Source organism: Suricata suricatta, chromosome 9, assembly GCF_006229205.1.
Source record: "Suricata suricatta isolate VVHF042 chromosome 9, meerkat_22Aug2017_6uvM2_HiC, whole genome shotgun sequence".
In the NCBI taxonomy this organism is placed as follows: Eukaryota; Metazoa; Chordata; class Mammalia; order Carnivora; family Herpestidae; genus Suricata; species Suricata suricatta.
In genome coordinates this window covers 7564930-7579944 of record NC_043708.1, presented here as the reverse complement: position 1 = coordinate 7579944, position 15015 = coordinate 7564930, and the positions used below count along the sequence as shown (strand labels likewise).

At 42.2% G+C, this 15015-nt stretch overlaps 1 protein-coding gene across 1 annotated transcript in view; it reads right to left on the bottom strand.

The window, feature by feature from the left end:
• Nucleotides 1-15015, bottom strand: part of ATG2B (autophagy related 2B) — a 78305-nt gene that overhangs the window by 33621 nt on the left and 29669 nt on the right. The window contains exons 5-17 of the mRNA XM_029950948.1: nucleotides 14817-14820; nucleotides 14156-14335; nucleotides 11151-11247; nucleotides 10709-10894; nucleotides 9542-9696; nucleotides 9350-9455; nucleotides 8124-8385; nucleotides 6478-6628; nucleotides 5583-5675; nucleotides 5263-5451; nucleotides 3226-3499; nucleotides 2057-2159; nucleotides 281-473 (exon numbers count right to left, since the gene is read on the bottom strand). Coding sequence (XP_029806808.1) covers nucleotides 281-473; nucleotides 2057-2159; nucleotides 3226-3499; nucleotides 5263-5451; nucleotides 5583-5675; nucleotides 6478-6628; nucleotides 8124-8385; nucleotides 9350-9455; nucleotides 9542-9696; nucleotides 10709-10894; nucleotides 11151-11247; nucleotides 14156-14335; nucleotides 14817-14820 — 1993 coding nt within the window. The remainder of the gene's footprint in view (nucleotides 1-280; nucleotides 474-2056; nucleotides 2160-3225; nucleotides 3500-5262; nucleotides 5452-5582; nucleotides 5676-6477; nucleotides 6629-8123; nucleotides 8386-9349; nucleotides 9456-9541; nucleotides 9697-10708; nucleotides 10895-11150; nucleotides 11248-14155; nucleotides 14336-14816; nucleotides 14821-15015) is intronic.

Here is a 15015-nt window from a genome sequence, read left to right as displayed (position 1 = left end):
AGAGCATCAAATAACCATTTCGTATTTAAAACAAGAGTAGCATCTTCTTACCCTATCCATAGGATTTGGTGTGTGAGCAATTTAAACAAACATGTAATAACTTTTAACCAAGAAAGAAACAGACATTAGCCAGTCTTGGAGATTAAAAAAAAAAAAAAAAAACCCAGGAAAAATAGTATACAAAGTTACTTTTTAAAAAACTCAGAGTGAAAATGACTGGTCTACGGTCGAGGACAACCCCTTCACGGCTCCCTCACGTCCATCGTACCGTCCATCGTACCTGCTCGTTTTCAAACATGACTCTGCGGGAAGAGAAGGGCGAGGGGGCGGGCCTCCGCAGGTCACACACGTCCTTCAGGGAATGAGCGCCTCCTTCCTCCTCTTCCTGGTAGCGGCCCTCACCCTCTTCTTCCTCAGCCGCTATTCTCTCCAGAATGGAATGCATGGCTGGCGGGTTTATTTTCAGTACAATTCTGACAGCAAAGACCATTTATAAACTCAATGTCTAAGTGCAAATCGCAAAGCTTTAATTTTCCTGCAAACTAACACAAAACCACTGACGATAGGATTCAGCTTCTCTACAAAGTCTAATTATTGACACGTAACCACTTCAGGGTTTCTTGCAACTTCAAAGTACGGACGTGAATAAAAGAGGGGCCTTAACATCTTATACTAGGCTAACCAGAAATCTGAGCTTTCGAGGACAAAAGGTGATCTTTAAATTTTAAGAGCAGCTAGCGAATCTTACCTAAGGATGCTATTTATCATCATGAAACCAAATGCTTCCGGGGCTTGTTCTGCCATTACGAAACGCTTGCTGACCTAAGAGACCTATGTTCTAGAAACTGTTCAAATGGAAAAGGAGAGGTTGATAAGGGAATAACCTAGAACCGCAACAGTAATTTTCCCCTCAGGAATTTCAATCAGGAAAGGCTTGCAGGGCTGTGGTGCTGAAGCTGCAATCCTGAACTAAAGGAGCTGAGGCCCCGGATCCTCGCTCGTAAAGGCTCTGCAGCCTCCTTCTCAACACCGCTGCGGGGAGGCCCGACGCCCCCAGACAGCGGCCGGGGACCTCCCCCTAGGCAGGTGGTGCCAGGCGATTCCAGCGACCAACAAGGACAACCGTGCCCTAATTCAGATGTTCTCCTATCAGGCGCGCTTCCACATTGAGTGAAGTGGATCCATTTCTTAGGATGGAAACTCGGACGCTAAACTGCTCCTGACCAGGCACGTGCTGAGCACACCCTTCCGGAGAACCCGCCAGGCCCCACACACCAGGGGCAGGTGTGACAGGAGGCCAGCAGGAAAATGGCGCGAAAGAAAGGCCATTCAAATTCTCAGGTTTCAAATATTCAGTTTTCAATATCATAAAAAGTCATTATTTCAAATAAACTACGTCCTCTTAAATATATCCAAGCCTACTATCAGGCCATTAAGTCAAATGATGATCTTATTCTAATATATAAGGAGTAACAAATGTGTTCATGAATAATTAGTCTGTAATGAATATGACTATTTTATTAATTCTCCTAAGAAATCCTGAGGCAGCTCTTGACACCCACCTGCGCACTGGAGTCGCCTGCTGTAATTCCAGGATAACTACCCTGATGCCCAGGCTCAATCCCAAAATCTCAGGCGGGGTCCGTGCGTCAGTATTTTGTAAAAGCCCCCAGATTCGAAAACCAGTGTCCTAAAGAGATCACGGACTGGAAGACTCATCTGACAACTAACCCACTGATGCCCCGGGACTCGTCTCCTAGGGCCCTGGGTGGTTTTTAAAACAGCTCAGGACTCTTCTGTCCCTCTAGCTGAGCTGGGTAACCTGAGCCCAGGGAATACACTGTACACGTCTTCTCTCTCAATACTGACAGGCACCATTCAGAGAGTAATACACTCAGTACGGATTCTTAGATTTATTTTGTCCACCTTCCTCTAAGTTCCCTAAGACTGAATATTTCTAGTTTAAATTCATAGCCAAAATGTCGATTCAAAGTACGGCAGCGATTTTTGAAAAGAATCACCTCCTGAATGTCTACCATCTACATCTGCTACTCACCGCGGCCAATCAAAGTCATCTGACGATGCTGTGTCTCCATCCACTCCACTAGACACATGGAAACACTTCATAGATGGTTCTCCTTTATCTTCCTGGAAGGACCCTAATAAAACGAGACTGATTCACTAAGATGCATTTCTTCTCAAGTGCTGCAAGAAAAGTCGTTTTGTCCTTACCTAAGTCAAGACCCTCTATGCCAGGGACACAGGGCAACATGAAGTTGGACAGCACCTTTTTTTTTTTTTTTGTCCCTATTTCATGGGTACATGTAGGGAGACAGGATGAGCAGATGAATTAAAGATGTTTTCTGTTCAAACTCAAATTCTTAGAAACCAAGGTTAATGTGTAAGGTGCATAATCATGACATAGTGAATACAGCAGGTGCCACTCACTGAGTGCCTCTGAATGATTATTCTATTATCAACGTTTATGCAGTTAATCCAGAAACACAGGGATGGGGTGCCTGGGTGGCTCAGTCTGTTGAGCATCTGACTTCGGCTCAGGTCGTGATCTCACGGTTTGTGGGTTTGAGCCCCGTATTGGGTTCTGTGCTGACAGTTCAGAACCTGAAGCATCCTTCTGATTCTGTCTTCCTCTCTTTCTGCCCTCCCCCTTTCGTGTTCTGTCTCTGTCTCTCTCTCTCTGTCTCTCTCTCTAATATAAACACTAAAAATTTTTGAAAAAAAGAAACACAGGGATAATAACTACGTTTCTTAAATGTTTGGTACCAAGCATGGTAAGAATTCCCTCCATTCACAATAACCAGTGCATGATTTTTCAGTCCACTTTACAAAGAATGACCTTCCTTCAGGATATTGAGTTTCCTACCACTGTAGATAAGATCAGGTAACCCCCAGAGGCCCTCTCAGGAAGTCATTATTAGCAAGTCAACTGTAAATATCTGTGAAGATGTGTGAAACTCAGAACAAAGGAAACGAAACTTCACAGCATTCCCCTGTAGAAAAGAACTTTAACGAAGTGAGTAATCGTGGTTAGTAACTAAGAAAAAATTAACCATCTCCCATATTGGTACACGCTACTAGAAAACAGCCACTACTCTTGTTTCCTAACGGTCTAATGTCCCTATATGGGGGCTGTCATAGACTTTCTCATGTCTGTTTCAGTAGCGGTTATTTCTGGTCTGGCTTTACAGGCACATTCAATCTTACCAACTAGTTCTCTAAAGGTAAGTTCCAATTTAATCTGTTCAGGGGTTGATCCTCCTATAAATTCCGTCTTAAATTCTAGATCTGTGAATGCTAAGTGAAGGATCTCCTTCTGAAGTGACTTCTTGAACCACGGTCCTCTTTCCTGATCTGAGCGAAGATCAGGTATTGGGAAGCGAACAGAAAGGTTTAATGCCGGAGTGGCAACGTGGACTGATACCCGACAGTTTGCAGGATTCTGTGAATCATCCAGAAATACTTCAGTGAAAGCCTTGTGCTAAAAGACAAAACATCACAAATACACCAAAGTGTCAAATTAAGTAAATAAGTACAAATGATGTTAGTATTCAATGTTACAGAATGTGTAATCACTATTACCTCATTCAGTATAAAGCGTTAAAATAAAATTCAAATTAACTACTACCATATTAATTTAGTGTAATGAAATTTTATAATGTAATAGCTACTGACAAAATTCCAAATTTCTGGCAAAAGTTAAACCCTCATATAAAATCAGTCAAACTACAAGTGAATCACAGTGGAGACACAGGTGTTACCGATGCGTACACACATTAGAACAGACTAAAGAAGGATGGGGTGTGAAGCAGGTTGTAAGTCCAAGACAGCTGAAAACCAATTTCATATTCAATATGAAGGATTTATCTACCACTGCAGATAAAGTAAACCAAACGCAAAGGCCCGCCCATCCATCCCTGACCCAATTCTCTATCTCCAGGCCGAAGCCCAGAGCCCGGCACAGCGGAAGTTCTAAACATTCCCCAGATGACTCATTCTGAGCTCCCATCCATCCCAAGGGTGTAAGCTCATCAAATGGCTCTTAGAAACCAAGACACACATGCACCCTTTACTCAAAGTCATTTTACAACGATGTTTGAAGAACATGCCCTTCAAATAAAAGTCTATTTCTGGTTTTTTTCTAAAGTGTATTGGAGCTTATGGAGTTTTAGTCCAGAGTACACTGCAGGTGAGAACTCTCCTCTACCGCATCAATCAGTATTCTAACCTCCCGGATCTGAAGGTCCCCTTCTTACCCCAGACTTGGAGTTTTAACACACCTATCCTTTCTCTCCCCTGTTGGACTCTGCAATACTACCCCCTATTCCCAGCAAAAGTAACCCAAGATTAAGCCATCATCCCGGCACATCGGCGGCTAACAGTAGACATGCACACTAGCCCCTCAGAACTTCAAGCAACTAGCAACTGGTGAGAAGAAAAAATAAAGAATGCTGATTTAATGTGAATATCCACCACTAATTATGGGAGAAACAAGAAAGTAGAAAACCAGCCTTTCCCGTTTCTTTTTAAACCAAAGTTGTCTCTATCTGTTCCCCGTCCTTGGAGCCCCCAAATTCCTAACAGATTTCTTGCAAATCTAACTTGAATTGTTTAGAAAAGACACCAAGCACCAGATGGATGTAAGTAAAGGTGACCTCATATGATGCCCAATAATAACCCAAGACTGTAAATTATATTCCTTCCTTCAAAAGTATATTTTTCATCATTTTATAGGTAGACCAGGTAGCTTACTAAATGTGTGAATGAATTTAGCATAGATATTGTCAGTAAAATTTCTAAAATTGGATAAACACAGAAAAAGAAAGGGAATCTAATTCTACACTCTAACAGAACCAACACTACCAACTGGTACAGTTCTATCCATTCTTTTTCTATACCTCAGGTTTATTCACACAGTTGTCACAAAAGTTTATGTAGAGTAACATGTTTCACTTTTTCTCTTTTAATACTCCTTCGTGAGCTTTCTTCATGTTGCTACCCATCTTTATAACCATCATTCAAAATGGCCATAAAAATACTGTACTCAATATATTAGCAAAGCTTACTCGGCTAGTCTACGACCTAGGCATAAAAGTCTTCGTTTTCCATTATCATGACTAATGCTGTTTTAGTACGTGTTACTAAATCGCTAGTTAAGCGATTAATCTCACAAACGATCCCAATAAGCCCATCAGCTAGCTATACTTATGATTAGTATTCGCAACATTCTTTCTCAATACTTACCAGACTAATATGTTTATTGTATGAAGTATACATGTGAGACGCCATCATTTCCACTGTAGTAAGTTTCTGTGGTTGAAGCAAGGAATTTAATCTGTCCACAATACTGATATCCAGCTCACAAAACACTGGATTTAACTTAATTTGTAATTCTGCCTTCTGAGGAACAGAACTAAGTCTCGCTTGATTACCCTTTAAAAAAAAAAAAAAGGAAAACAATATGACCACCAATACCATAAAATTAAGTGAAAACCTTCAGACTGTGACAAAATACAGATCAGATGAAAAGTTACAGGTGGTAACCATATAAAAAGGGTTCCTACCTGGGGTCCCTTATTCTCAGAGTGCTTATAATGAAGCTGAAGACACACAGGGGCATGGGAATCCGCTTGCTCTTTGGAATGGAGCATTAAAAGCTTACAAGGAGAGGAAAAAATAAATTAAATGTAAGATACTAAACTATCATCAATCCCATGAATTAACAGAGTTGCTAACATAATAGTGGGAAAACCTTAAACTTCTTGAAGCCAGGAAAGAGGATTTTACATTTCACTTTAGGCTTTTATAAGCTGTGCAAATCCTAGACAAGTTAGTTCACTTCTGGGATACTGAGGATCTCATCTGTGAAATGTGCCTGAGAATTCAAGTAAATGAATGCCCAAGAAAATACTTTGAAAATAAAATGATGTATAAAGGCAAAATAACAACAATAAATATTATCATGCTAACTTTGAAAAGTTTCTCTAGAAAACATTTTAGAATTAGGAAAAAAGCAGACTACTAATAAATGAACAAAAGACATTTTGCTGGTAATCAACACTGTTATGAGCACACTGCAGGCATTCAATATTTGCTGAAAGGCAGAATTCTTCGGAAATTAATGGTGCTTGGGAAATTAGTGAAATGAAATCATCGGTCTCATAATGTACCTGTCACTCTAAAACAAGTCAACTCAAAATTAAAAGGTCTAATGGACTTTTACAATGACCTTGACGTCATCCTTTAAAATGTTCAGCAGGGGCAGTTGGGTGGCTCAGTCGGTTTCAGCTCAGGTCATGATCTCAACTTTGTGAGACAGAGCCCCATGTGCAGTTAGCGGAGCCTGCTTCAGATTCTCTCTCTCCTCTCTTGCTCTCTCTGCCCCTCCCCTGCTCATGCTCGCTCACCCTCTCTCACAAAATAAACTTTAAAAAATAAGAAAAAATACCTAGCATTTACCTCTGTGTAGTGAGGAGGAACAGAATGATAATCAGTTGGAAACAGGCACTCCAAAAGTTCCATCTGCCCAATGGACATATCAGTACTAAAATATCGGGAAGCTGATCTTTGTCTTTGTTCATAGGACACTTTGATGCCAGTACCTATAAATCTGTTATTAAAAATGAAACATTTAAGAGTATTCATGTACTTCTAGATTAACCAGTGTGTTAAAGACGAGTACACAAGTGTCATTAAAGCCCATTTATCGGGTCGCCTGGGTAGCTCAGTCGGTTGAGCGTCCGGCTTCGGCTCAGGTCATGATCTCACAGTTCGTGGGTTTGAGCCCCATGTCGGGCTCTGTGCTGACAGCTAGCTCAGAGCCTGGAGCCTGCTTCAGATTCTGTGTCTCCCTCTCTCTCTGACCCTCCCCTGCTCACACTGTCTCTCTGTCTCTCAAAAATAAATTAAAAAAAAAAATTAAAAAATAAATAAAGCACATTTATCCACCTCTTCTGACAAGTTCAAGTTGTTAGTAATAACTAATATTCCTAAGGATATTAACCAGAAAGATTGCTTCAAATTTCCCACTCCCTGATATAACAAAGCAGTTCTATTGATAAGAAATTCTCCAGGATATATTTATTTCCCAAAACTGACCTTTGTTCTTTGACATTTTAAAATTTACACCACAGTGGACAAAAATCTTTCAAATCTGTAAAATATATGTAATAGATTCTTAAAATCATCTAAAAGCTGCATGCAACATTTTTAAAGCTTCAGTCAGTGGATCTCAAGTGAAAGGCCATTTCCAGTTGTTGCTGCTTTTGTTATATTTCCTATTGGCACATTTGAAACCTTGTCAAAAATGGGGGCGGGGATGTTTTTACAATGTTATTATAAATACTATGGTCCTTACCTATAGAGTTTCTTTTGCAAGGTATAAAAACTACTCTGTATAGTAAATGTTAATGCTTTAAAAAAATTAAAGTTAAAAGACCAAATTGGTTTCTAACAATATTAACATATGTGCCTGAACTACTGTATATACTACGAGCGAGAGATCCCTTTGTTAAAATAAACAACATTTACGTATTAAGAATATTGCTCTTACAAATTTAATTATCTCCTCACCTACCTATTAGGATTCAACCCATGAAAAGATCCTTGGCTATTTGGACAGCTTTAATGCTTTAAAGCGGAAGGTGAAAGTGCAGCACACCCAGGCTCAAGGTCAGCCTCGGTGCCGGCCCCACCCCACCCCGCCCCACGGCCAGGGGCAGAGGGTGACATTGGGTCCACGCCCCTGCTCATGAACTCACTCCTCCCTAACGGCCACTGCCATCTTGCTGAGCCACTGACAGTAAGATCTTTAGGACTCTAGTGGTGTAGATGTTTTAACTGGCCGAATGTGGTGAGAACGACTTGGCAAGAGCAGAGAAAACTCCAGATTATCTCAATCTTCTCTGTGCACTGTTTGGTGTGCCAGCTACCCGGAACAAGAGATTCGATGGGAAGCACGCTTGCAGCACTGAAAGAAAACCTCACTCATCCCCTCCTAGACAAGTCAAACGCGAATCAATAAACCAAATGCAGATAGGTAGATACAGAAGTCCACGTCATCTGGTTCTTTTACAAGGGCTGTTAATAAATATGAGAGAATTTACCTAAGGTGATCGTGTTTGCAAGCTTCTGCAAAAACTGCTCGGAAAGATTTCAAATCATCTGTTGAAAACCTTGCTGGGTCAATCTTTTCTACGCACGTGAAGAAAGCTGTCGCCAGAGGCGTCAACGGATTAAGGTTCACTGACGTTTCGGGTGGAGACAAAGGATCGATGTGAAGCACGGAGACCGAGAAGGTTCCCACGGCTAGTCTGAAAATAAGTTCGGGCCTGGACTCATCCACTGAAACAGATCTAGATGGGAGAGCTGGAACACAGGGGTTAAAACGAGATATATAAAATACTTACACATAATCCATTATATCAAGATTATAAAACATGTACTCGCGTTAGCTTAAAATAACAACAGGTGAGCATACAACAGTGTGAATGACACTTGATGTCAAACTAGTAAGGTAAACTCTTCTCTCTCTGCATTTTATATCCTGGATCCTGGATAAAGAAACATATGAGGGTGCCTGGCTGGCTCAGTCGGTAGAGCATGAGACTCGATCTCAGGTTTGTGAGTTCAAGCTTCATGCTGTGTAGAGATTAAATAAATAAAACTAAACAAAAACAAAAAAACGGGGTACCTAGGTGGCTAGTCTGTTACGCAGCTGGCTCTGGACTTTGGCTCAAGTCCTGACCTCATGGTTGGGAGACTGAGCCTGAGCTCAGTGGAGCCCGCTTGGGATTCTCTCTCTCCCTCTCTCTCCCTCTCTCTCTCTCTCTCTCTCTCTCTCTCTGCTCCTCCCTCATTCGTGCTCTGTCTCTCTCAAAGTAAATAAATAAAACTTTAAAAAAACAAAACCAAAAAAAAGAACCACACAAAACTTTTGCAGTAATAAAACTGTATTGGAAAAGTCACTGATCAACCAAAAGCTGCTCAAATTTTCCTTTAAGCCTCATGTCTATTTCAATTAAATTTTGCAAAGAAGAAACCTGAGGTTCTTTCAAGAAAAGCATCAGACGGTTGAGAAGACTCCCAAGCTGCGATGTACTTTTTAATAAATGTATTTTTACGTGTACTTTTTAATAAAAATCTTTAAACACGCAAAGACTACAAGTTCACATTTTCTTTCTAAATTTTGTTAAATGGCCTAAGATGGAAAGAAAAATCTTACGAAGGGAAGGCAGTGGCAGAGTGGCCTTTTCAAGAAAGAAACTATGTGTTTGAATTTTCCAGTCTTTTACAATCCCAGGGTAACCAGTAAGCGCCTCCTAGTACGTACACGTTTTCTGTAAAGCGGGAGGGGGACCCAGGGCGGATGGGGGTGCTGACCCCCTCACTGGCTGCTCTTTGTGATGATCAAGGAAATCTCCCCACGTGGGCTGAAGCTGTGAAAGAATTTTTTTTAAACATGAATAAAGTGTAGGATTTTAGAAGCCACTTTTCAAGCGTAGAGTAACGAATAATACTTTACCACAGTAGCACTTAATGGAGATCCTGCCGGAGTGTCTGTGTACGTACTAGTTAACGATAACTCGAGGTCCATATTTGGAGGATCTCCAAGGGGTGGAAGAGAAGAGAGACTATGGGACATGTCCATGTCGGCCATGGAGAAGAAAACTTCTTCTTCTAGAGAGAATTACACGTGGTCAATGGTACAATTCATGTCTTTCTAGTAAGTTAACATCTATTAATATTCTTCCTTCAGATCCGCTGTAACACAGATGCCCTAAATTTTACATTACTTCCAGGGGTTAGCGGGTTCATTTATTTGGATCCAAGATATAAATAGCATAATAAAAACTCAACCAAATACAAGTTAACAAAAGGTTATGCTATCCTACTGGCGAACTTGTTTCATGGTTGTTGGTTTCATATATATATATATATACGTATGATAAGCAGTACTATATGGTATATTCTCACGGTCATGTGAGTCTGGGAGTTAAAACCCAACTTAGAAAAAAACACTACGAAGATCTTGTATTGCGTGGTTTCACATGGATACAGCTACTTCTTGAAAAACAAACAAACCTGAATATGTCATTTAGAATTCTGTTTACATTTCACTTTCTTCTTTCTGGAGGTGGTTTTACCCTCCTGTGGATGAAGTCTGTTATGGCCAAAATTTCTTGAGAACACCTTCTTAGTTTTTACTTTATTTAGTTCTACATTCTGTATTTGAACTGATACTTATTTCAGGAATTAGTGCTTAAACAGTCTAAAACACCTATAAATTCCAGGTTTACTTGGTAAAGACTATATTTACATATAATTGATAGGATAGTAGAGAAAGGTTCCTGAAGGAATCTACCGGAAATAATTCTACAAGTATGTAAGAATTTGGCAAAATGAGTAATTATCCCCAATTTATCTTTTGCGTAAATCTGCATTTCTGTAAATTGGCTGTCCTTAGAATAAAAAAAGAATAACTCATGACGTACAAGATTACACAATCAACAAAAGCCACGTGTGGCAGATCGCTGTAATTAACGACATGGTTCATCACCTTATTAACTCAAGCCCTCCTAGAGCACAGCTCTTGTTCTTGCATCACTAAACTGCATGTCGCAGCAGCCACACCGTGCCCCCTGCTCCACGAGGACACGGTAGGAGCCTCGTGTCAGCCGCTCTTGCTTACCACGGCTGGAAGGTGTGCGAGCAGATTCTGTCTCGTAAAAGCTTTGCTCTGAAGATACACCCGCGGAGAGGGAATCCTTCCTCAAATAATACCGGTTCAATTCCATCTGAATTCGATATTCGTCTTCCTGCTGCATAGGGCGGTTTTTCCTGTCTTTACTACCTAAGCCTATTTTGCCGGAATTTTCTGGAAGTACAGAAAGGAAAGCAAGACAGCAATTAAATCTGGAGTTAGTACATCATCTCTCTCCCAACACCCACTTGTCCAATACTAGCGGCAACTTCATGCCACAGTCAGTGCCCAACTGCCACTATTTAATATTAATCAGAGACCTATGCGGTAGCTTTAAGCAGCTAGCTAGAAGTCACAGAATCTTTGATCTTAACGAAAAAGTTTTAAAGTTAAAAATAACAACAACAGAGTTGCCCGCGGCCATACTTGCCTGGTCCGGCGACAGCGGCTAACATGTCCAAAAGCAAGTGCACCTGCCTTGGTGACAGGAATAGGTGAATAGAGTCTATCTGTCCATCAATATCCAGCTTCAAAAAAAAATTTTTTTCAGGATAAACACTCTGGAAAAACTGTATCACCACAAATCCCAGTATACTTTAAAGGGCGGAGATGAATACAGACTAGTCAGTCTTGAATTCTTTGACCTACGATTCCATCCACGAACTCAAATCTAAATAAAAAGACTGATAGGCCATCAAATTGTTGTTCTAAGAGGGAAACTCCTCCCGAGGAATTCCATGTTGGCAAGCCCAACATCACGCTGTCTCTTCGGGCTTTCTGTGGAGCATGCTAGGTATCTGAGGCCTTAAGACACAGTCGTTAAGAAAGAATACGACATGAGTAGCACAGTATTCGTTCCCAACAGGACTTCAAGACTCAAGTCATAATCCTCAAAGCTGGATTCAAACCTACAGCAAATCCAAGTTTGCCCACTTGCTGGCAGAGCACATGGGGACCCCGCCCCCGGCCGGCAGGGTGCCTCGCCAGACGCCCCATCTTCTGCAGAGCCCACTCTCCGCCGGGGAGGGAAGCGCAAGCCGCAGCACCGGGGCCGATGGCGCGGGTGCTGTGTGAGCTGCCTTGCTCTTTTCTAAGCCTTTGTCCATTTTCCTCCTAGAACTAGGAGCCCCCCCCCCCCAGTCTCATCCTGACCCCTGTGGGGGGCATTCTAACAAACAGTTACTCCGTTCTCTCCACCACGTTCTAAAAAGCTGAATACGCTATGCTCACCTTACCCTTCACTCACCTCCTTAGTCCTACGCTACCATTCCTATTATCTTTATGCCATTGTGCAACTTAAAAAGTATTCAATTAATACAACAAATACGTTCATATTTGGAAAATGGCATCTTCCCCAGGGGAAAAAACAAATTTCTTCTGATTCTAAAAACAAAAAACATTACATAGTAACTCTGAGAAATGTCCAGGATCTGAGATGATAATAACATCCTCCAATAACAACAATCATCAGTATCACGGGGGGGGGGGGGGGGGTGCTATGCCCCAACCCGCGTGGGATTCTCTCTCTGCCCCTCCCCGACTCACACTTCCTCTCTCAGAATAAAATTTTTAAAAAATTAAAAAATAAAGTAAAATAATTTCAAACTCAATATGACATAGTAACTGAAAATGAAATGTCTATAAATTCAACACATACAGGTCCTCTATTTTCATACAAGGCGCAGTCCCGAAAGTATACGCTAAACCCGAGTACGTGAGCCGTAAGGCTTACGCCCTATTGGGGTGGGTACCAGTCTCAGAGAACCGAAACACAAAAAACCTTTCATAGCATTTTGAACACGCAGTTGAAAGAAGTGGGTCTAGCGAACATCAGAGGGACTAAAGATCAGACACTTTGAGCGCCCTAACCAAGGCCATCTTCGTCTACACTGTACTGTTTATGAGATTTGCGTTTCTCAATGCTAATATCTAGAAGTTTTATTTTTCCATTTAGCCTTCATTTTCATTAAATCAGAACAATATTTACTAAAAAAATCAGGTTACTGCTACAAAAAATAGTACCATAGCGAGGAGAGTAAGATCCCCAAATACCACACCCTTTCCGGCAAACATGCCATCAGGCAGTAACTCCAGGCCTTGTCACCTAATACAAAGATGTACAAAGTAACAGCGAAGAAAAGGCACTGATAAAGATCAACACGTAATGTGCAGAAGTCAGGGTCTGCACAAAGATCAAATACACAACTGGTGAAGACTCTATAGTTAATCAAAACAGAACTATCGAAGTTGCTATGGTGATTCCTTCTTAGTAAAGAGCAAATTCACCCCCCAGAGGCAGGAAGGAGTGAGTTCCTTCCTCAAGGACGTTAGCACATCAGGGGATTCCCTGAGGGCTTAAACATACCCACTGCTTTCTGCTATTATTTTATGAAGAGGCTGCAGACCTGGAGGAAGGAGGTCCTAGCACCCGAGGCAGGACTGGGGCAGCAAACCACGGAGAGGGAGTCACCAGAACCAGCAAGGCTGGCCGTCTGATGACCACCTTCCCCTGCCTCCACCTCCAGCCAGGCGAGCCAACCCAGGGACGGGTGGGGGTCCTTCAATCCTCTGCGAATCCGATGAGCACTCGGGTGCTCCCTCTCCCGCGTCCCTCCAGCAGTCACCCGCTGCACGAAGGCAAAGCCAGGCGCGCACTCCTCTTCGCATCTGTCCGGAGAAGCTGCGCAGGGCCTGGCCTGCAGCAGCCACTCAGACACCTACCGCTGCTTCGCACGGTGAACACACAAGTGAATAAACCCTGACGTCTTCTTAAACTACAGTTTACACCAGATTGTACAGAAAATCAGTTTTCAAAGAGAACACGTCACAAATACACTTTTAACCAACTGACTGTAGTCAGTCAGTCAGCACCAGCTTCCTGATTCCCCAGCAGACCGCCCAGTACTGCTCCCTGCAAATCAGGTGCAGTGGTCTATACAAGCTCTTCAAAAAGCCAGGAGTTATAGGGGGGAAAAATCAATCTCTTTTCAGAAACTATTCCTCTGCCTTTATAAAAACAGTCATTCCGTTCAAAACCCATACAAGTGGGCATTTTTATCTGCATACAGGTAAAATTAAACACCTTCTACAGTCAGCTTCTTGCTTCCTAAAGCTCTTCTCCTAAACTCACTTTCAGGATGACAGGTTCTTTAATGAGCTGCTAGTTTCTGAAGCTCTGAGTGTTTCTGAGCAGCTCGAGTGCGGGAAAGTGAGCGTAGGAGACAGTGCTGAGCCCAAGCGGCAGAAGGGCAGAGGCGGTCGTCACGGGAGTCTCCAGAGGGGAGGACAGAGGTCCCAGCCAAGAGCAAGGACACTGGCCCCAGGACAGTGGGCACCCTAGTTACAGGACAACCCAGTGACCAAGCGGTGGGGCCGCTGCACAGATGAAAGAATACTTGTACTCTTGTTTTGTTACAGAAAATAAAAGATGCTTACCTTAGCTCCAGGGAGTACTTCGTTCTGTTTCAGTGTGAGACTCAACTCCAACCTACCGCTCAGCCCTCCAATCTGCACGGGGTCAGAGGGAGCCATCTCTGGCAAATTTCTAGTTAATTGTGGGTGTGGCTCATAGACAATTTTGGGATTCCAGCTAGGTGACAGCTTTGGCTCAGTTTCCTACAACGAGGCAATGAGAATAATATAATTCTTTAAAAGAGCTGAGTGTAAATAAACTGAACCACAACACACAAATGTCAACATGAGTAAAATACTTGACATGAAACAATTATTACGTGACCAAGAATAAACCAGTATCATACGGTCGCGTGAAACAGCAGTCACGATGACAAATCATGGAAAAAGACTTTGCCCAAAAAAAGCACGATATCTATTCAAATTACAGCAATAAGAAAACAGACACTCTGAAGTGATGTAGAAGATAAATTACGGAAGGACTGATTTATAAAGACTCCCCACTTTCAGAAAGGAGTACTACAAAGTTCCTCCCTTATAAAACCCTTTTAAGATGTGCGTCCGTTTTCAGCAGTATGTTCATTATGTAAGGTAAATGGGAACAGTGCTTTTGCAATTATCACAAAACAATATTAGCCGTCATTTCGCCATTTTCCCCCAAAACCCAGTACCCGACGTTGCGCACCTCACTGGCAGGAAAGGCATTAATCACAAACAGGAGTATTTTAAAAACCCTGCCATGTGGGCATTGCTGAATATTAGTGTTGACTTCCAGATCGGCTGGAAACTCAGCAACACACATTCTGTATCCCAGCAAAACTTAGGAGCCCCCACTTCAGGGTTGAGCGTCGGGCTCCGCCGGGCTCGGTTCGGACTCACCGGCG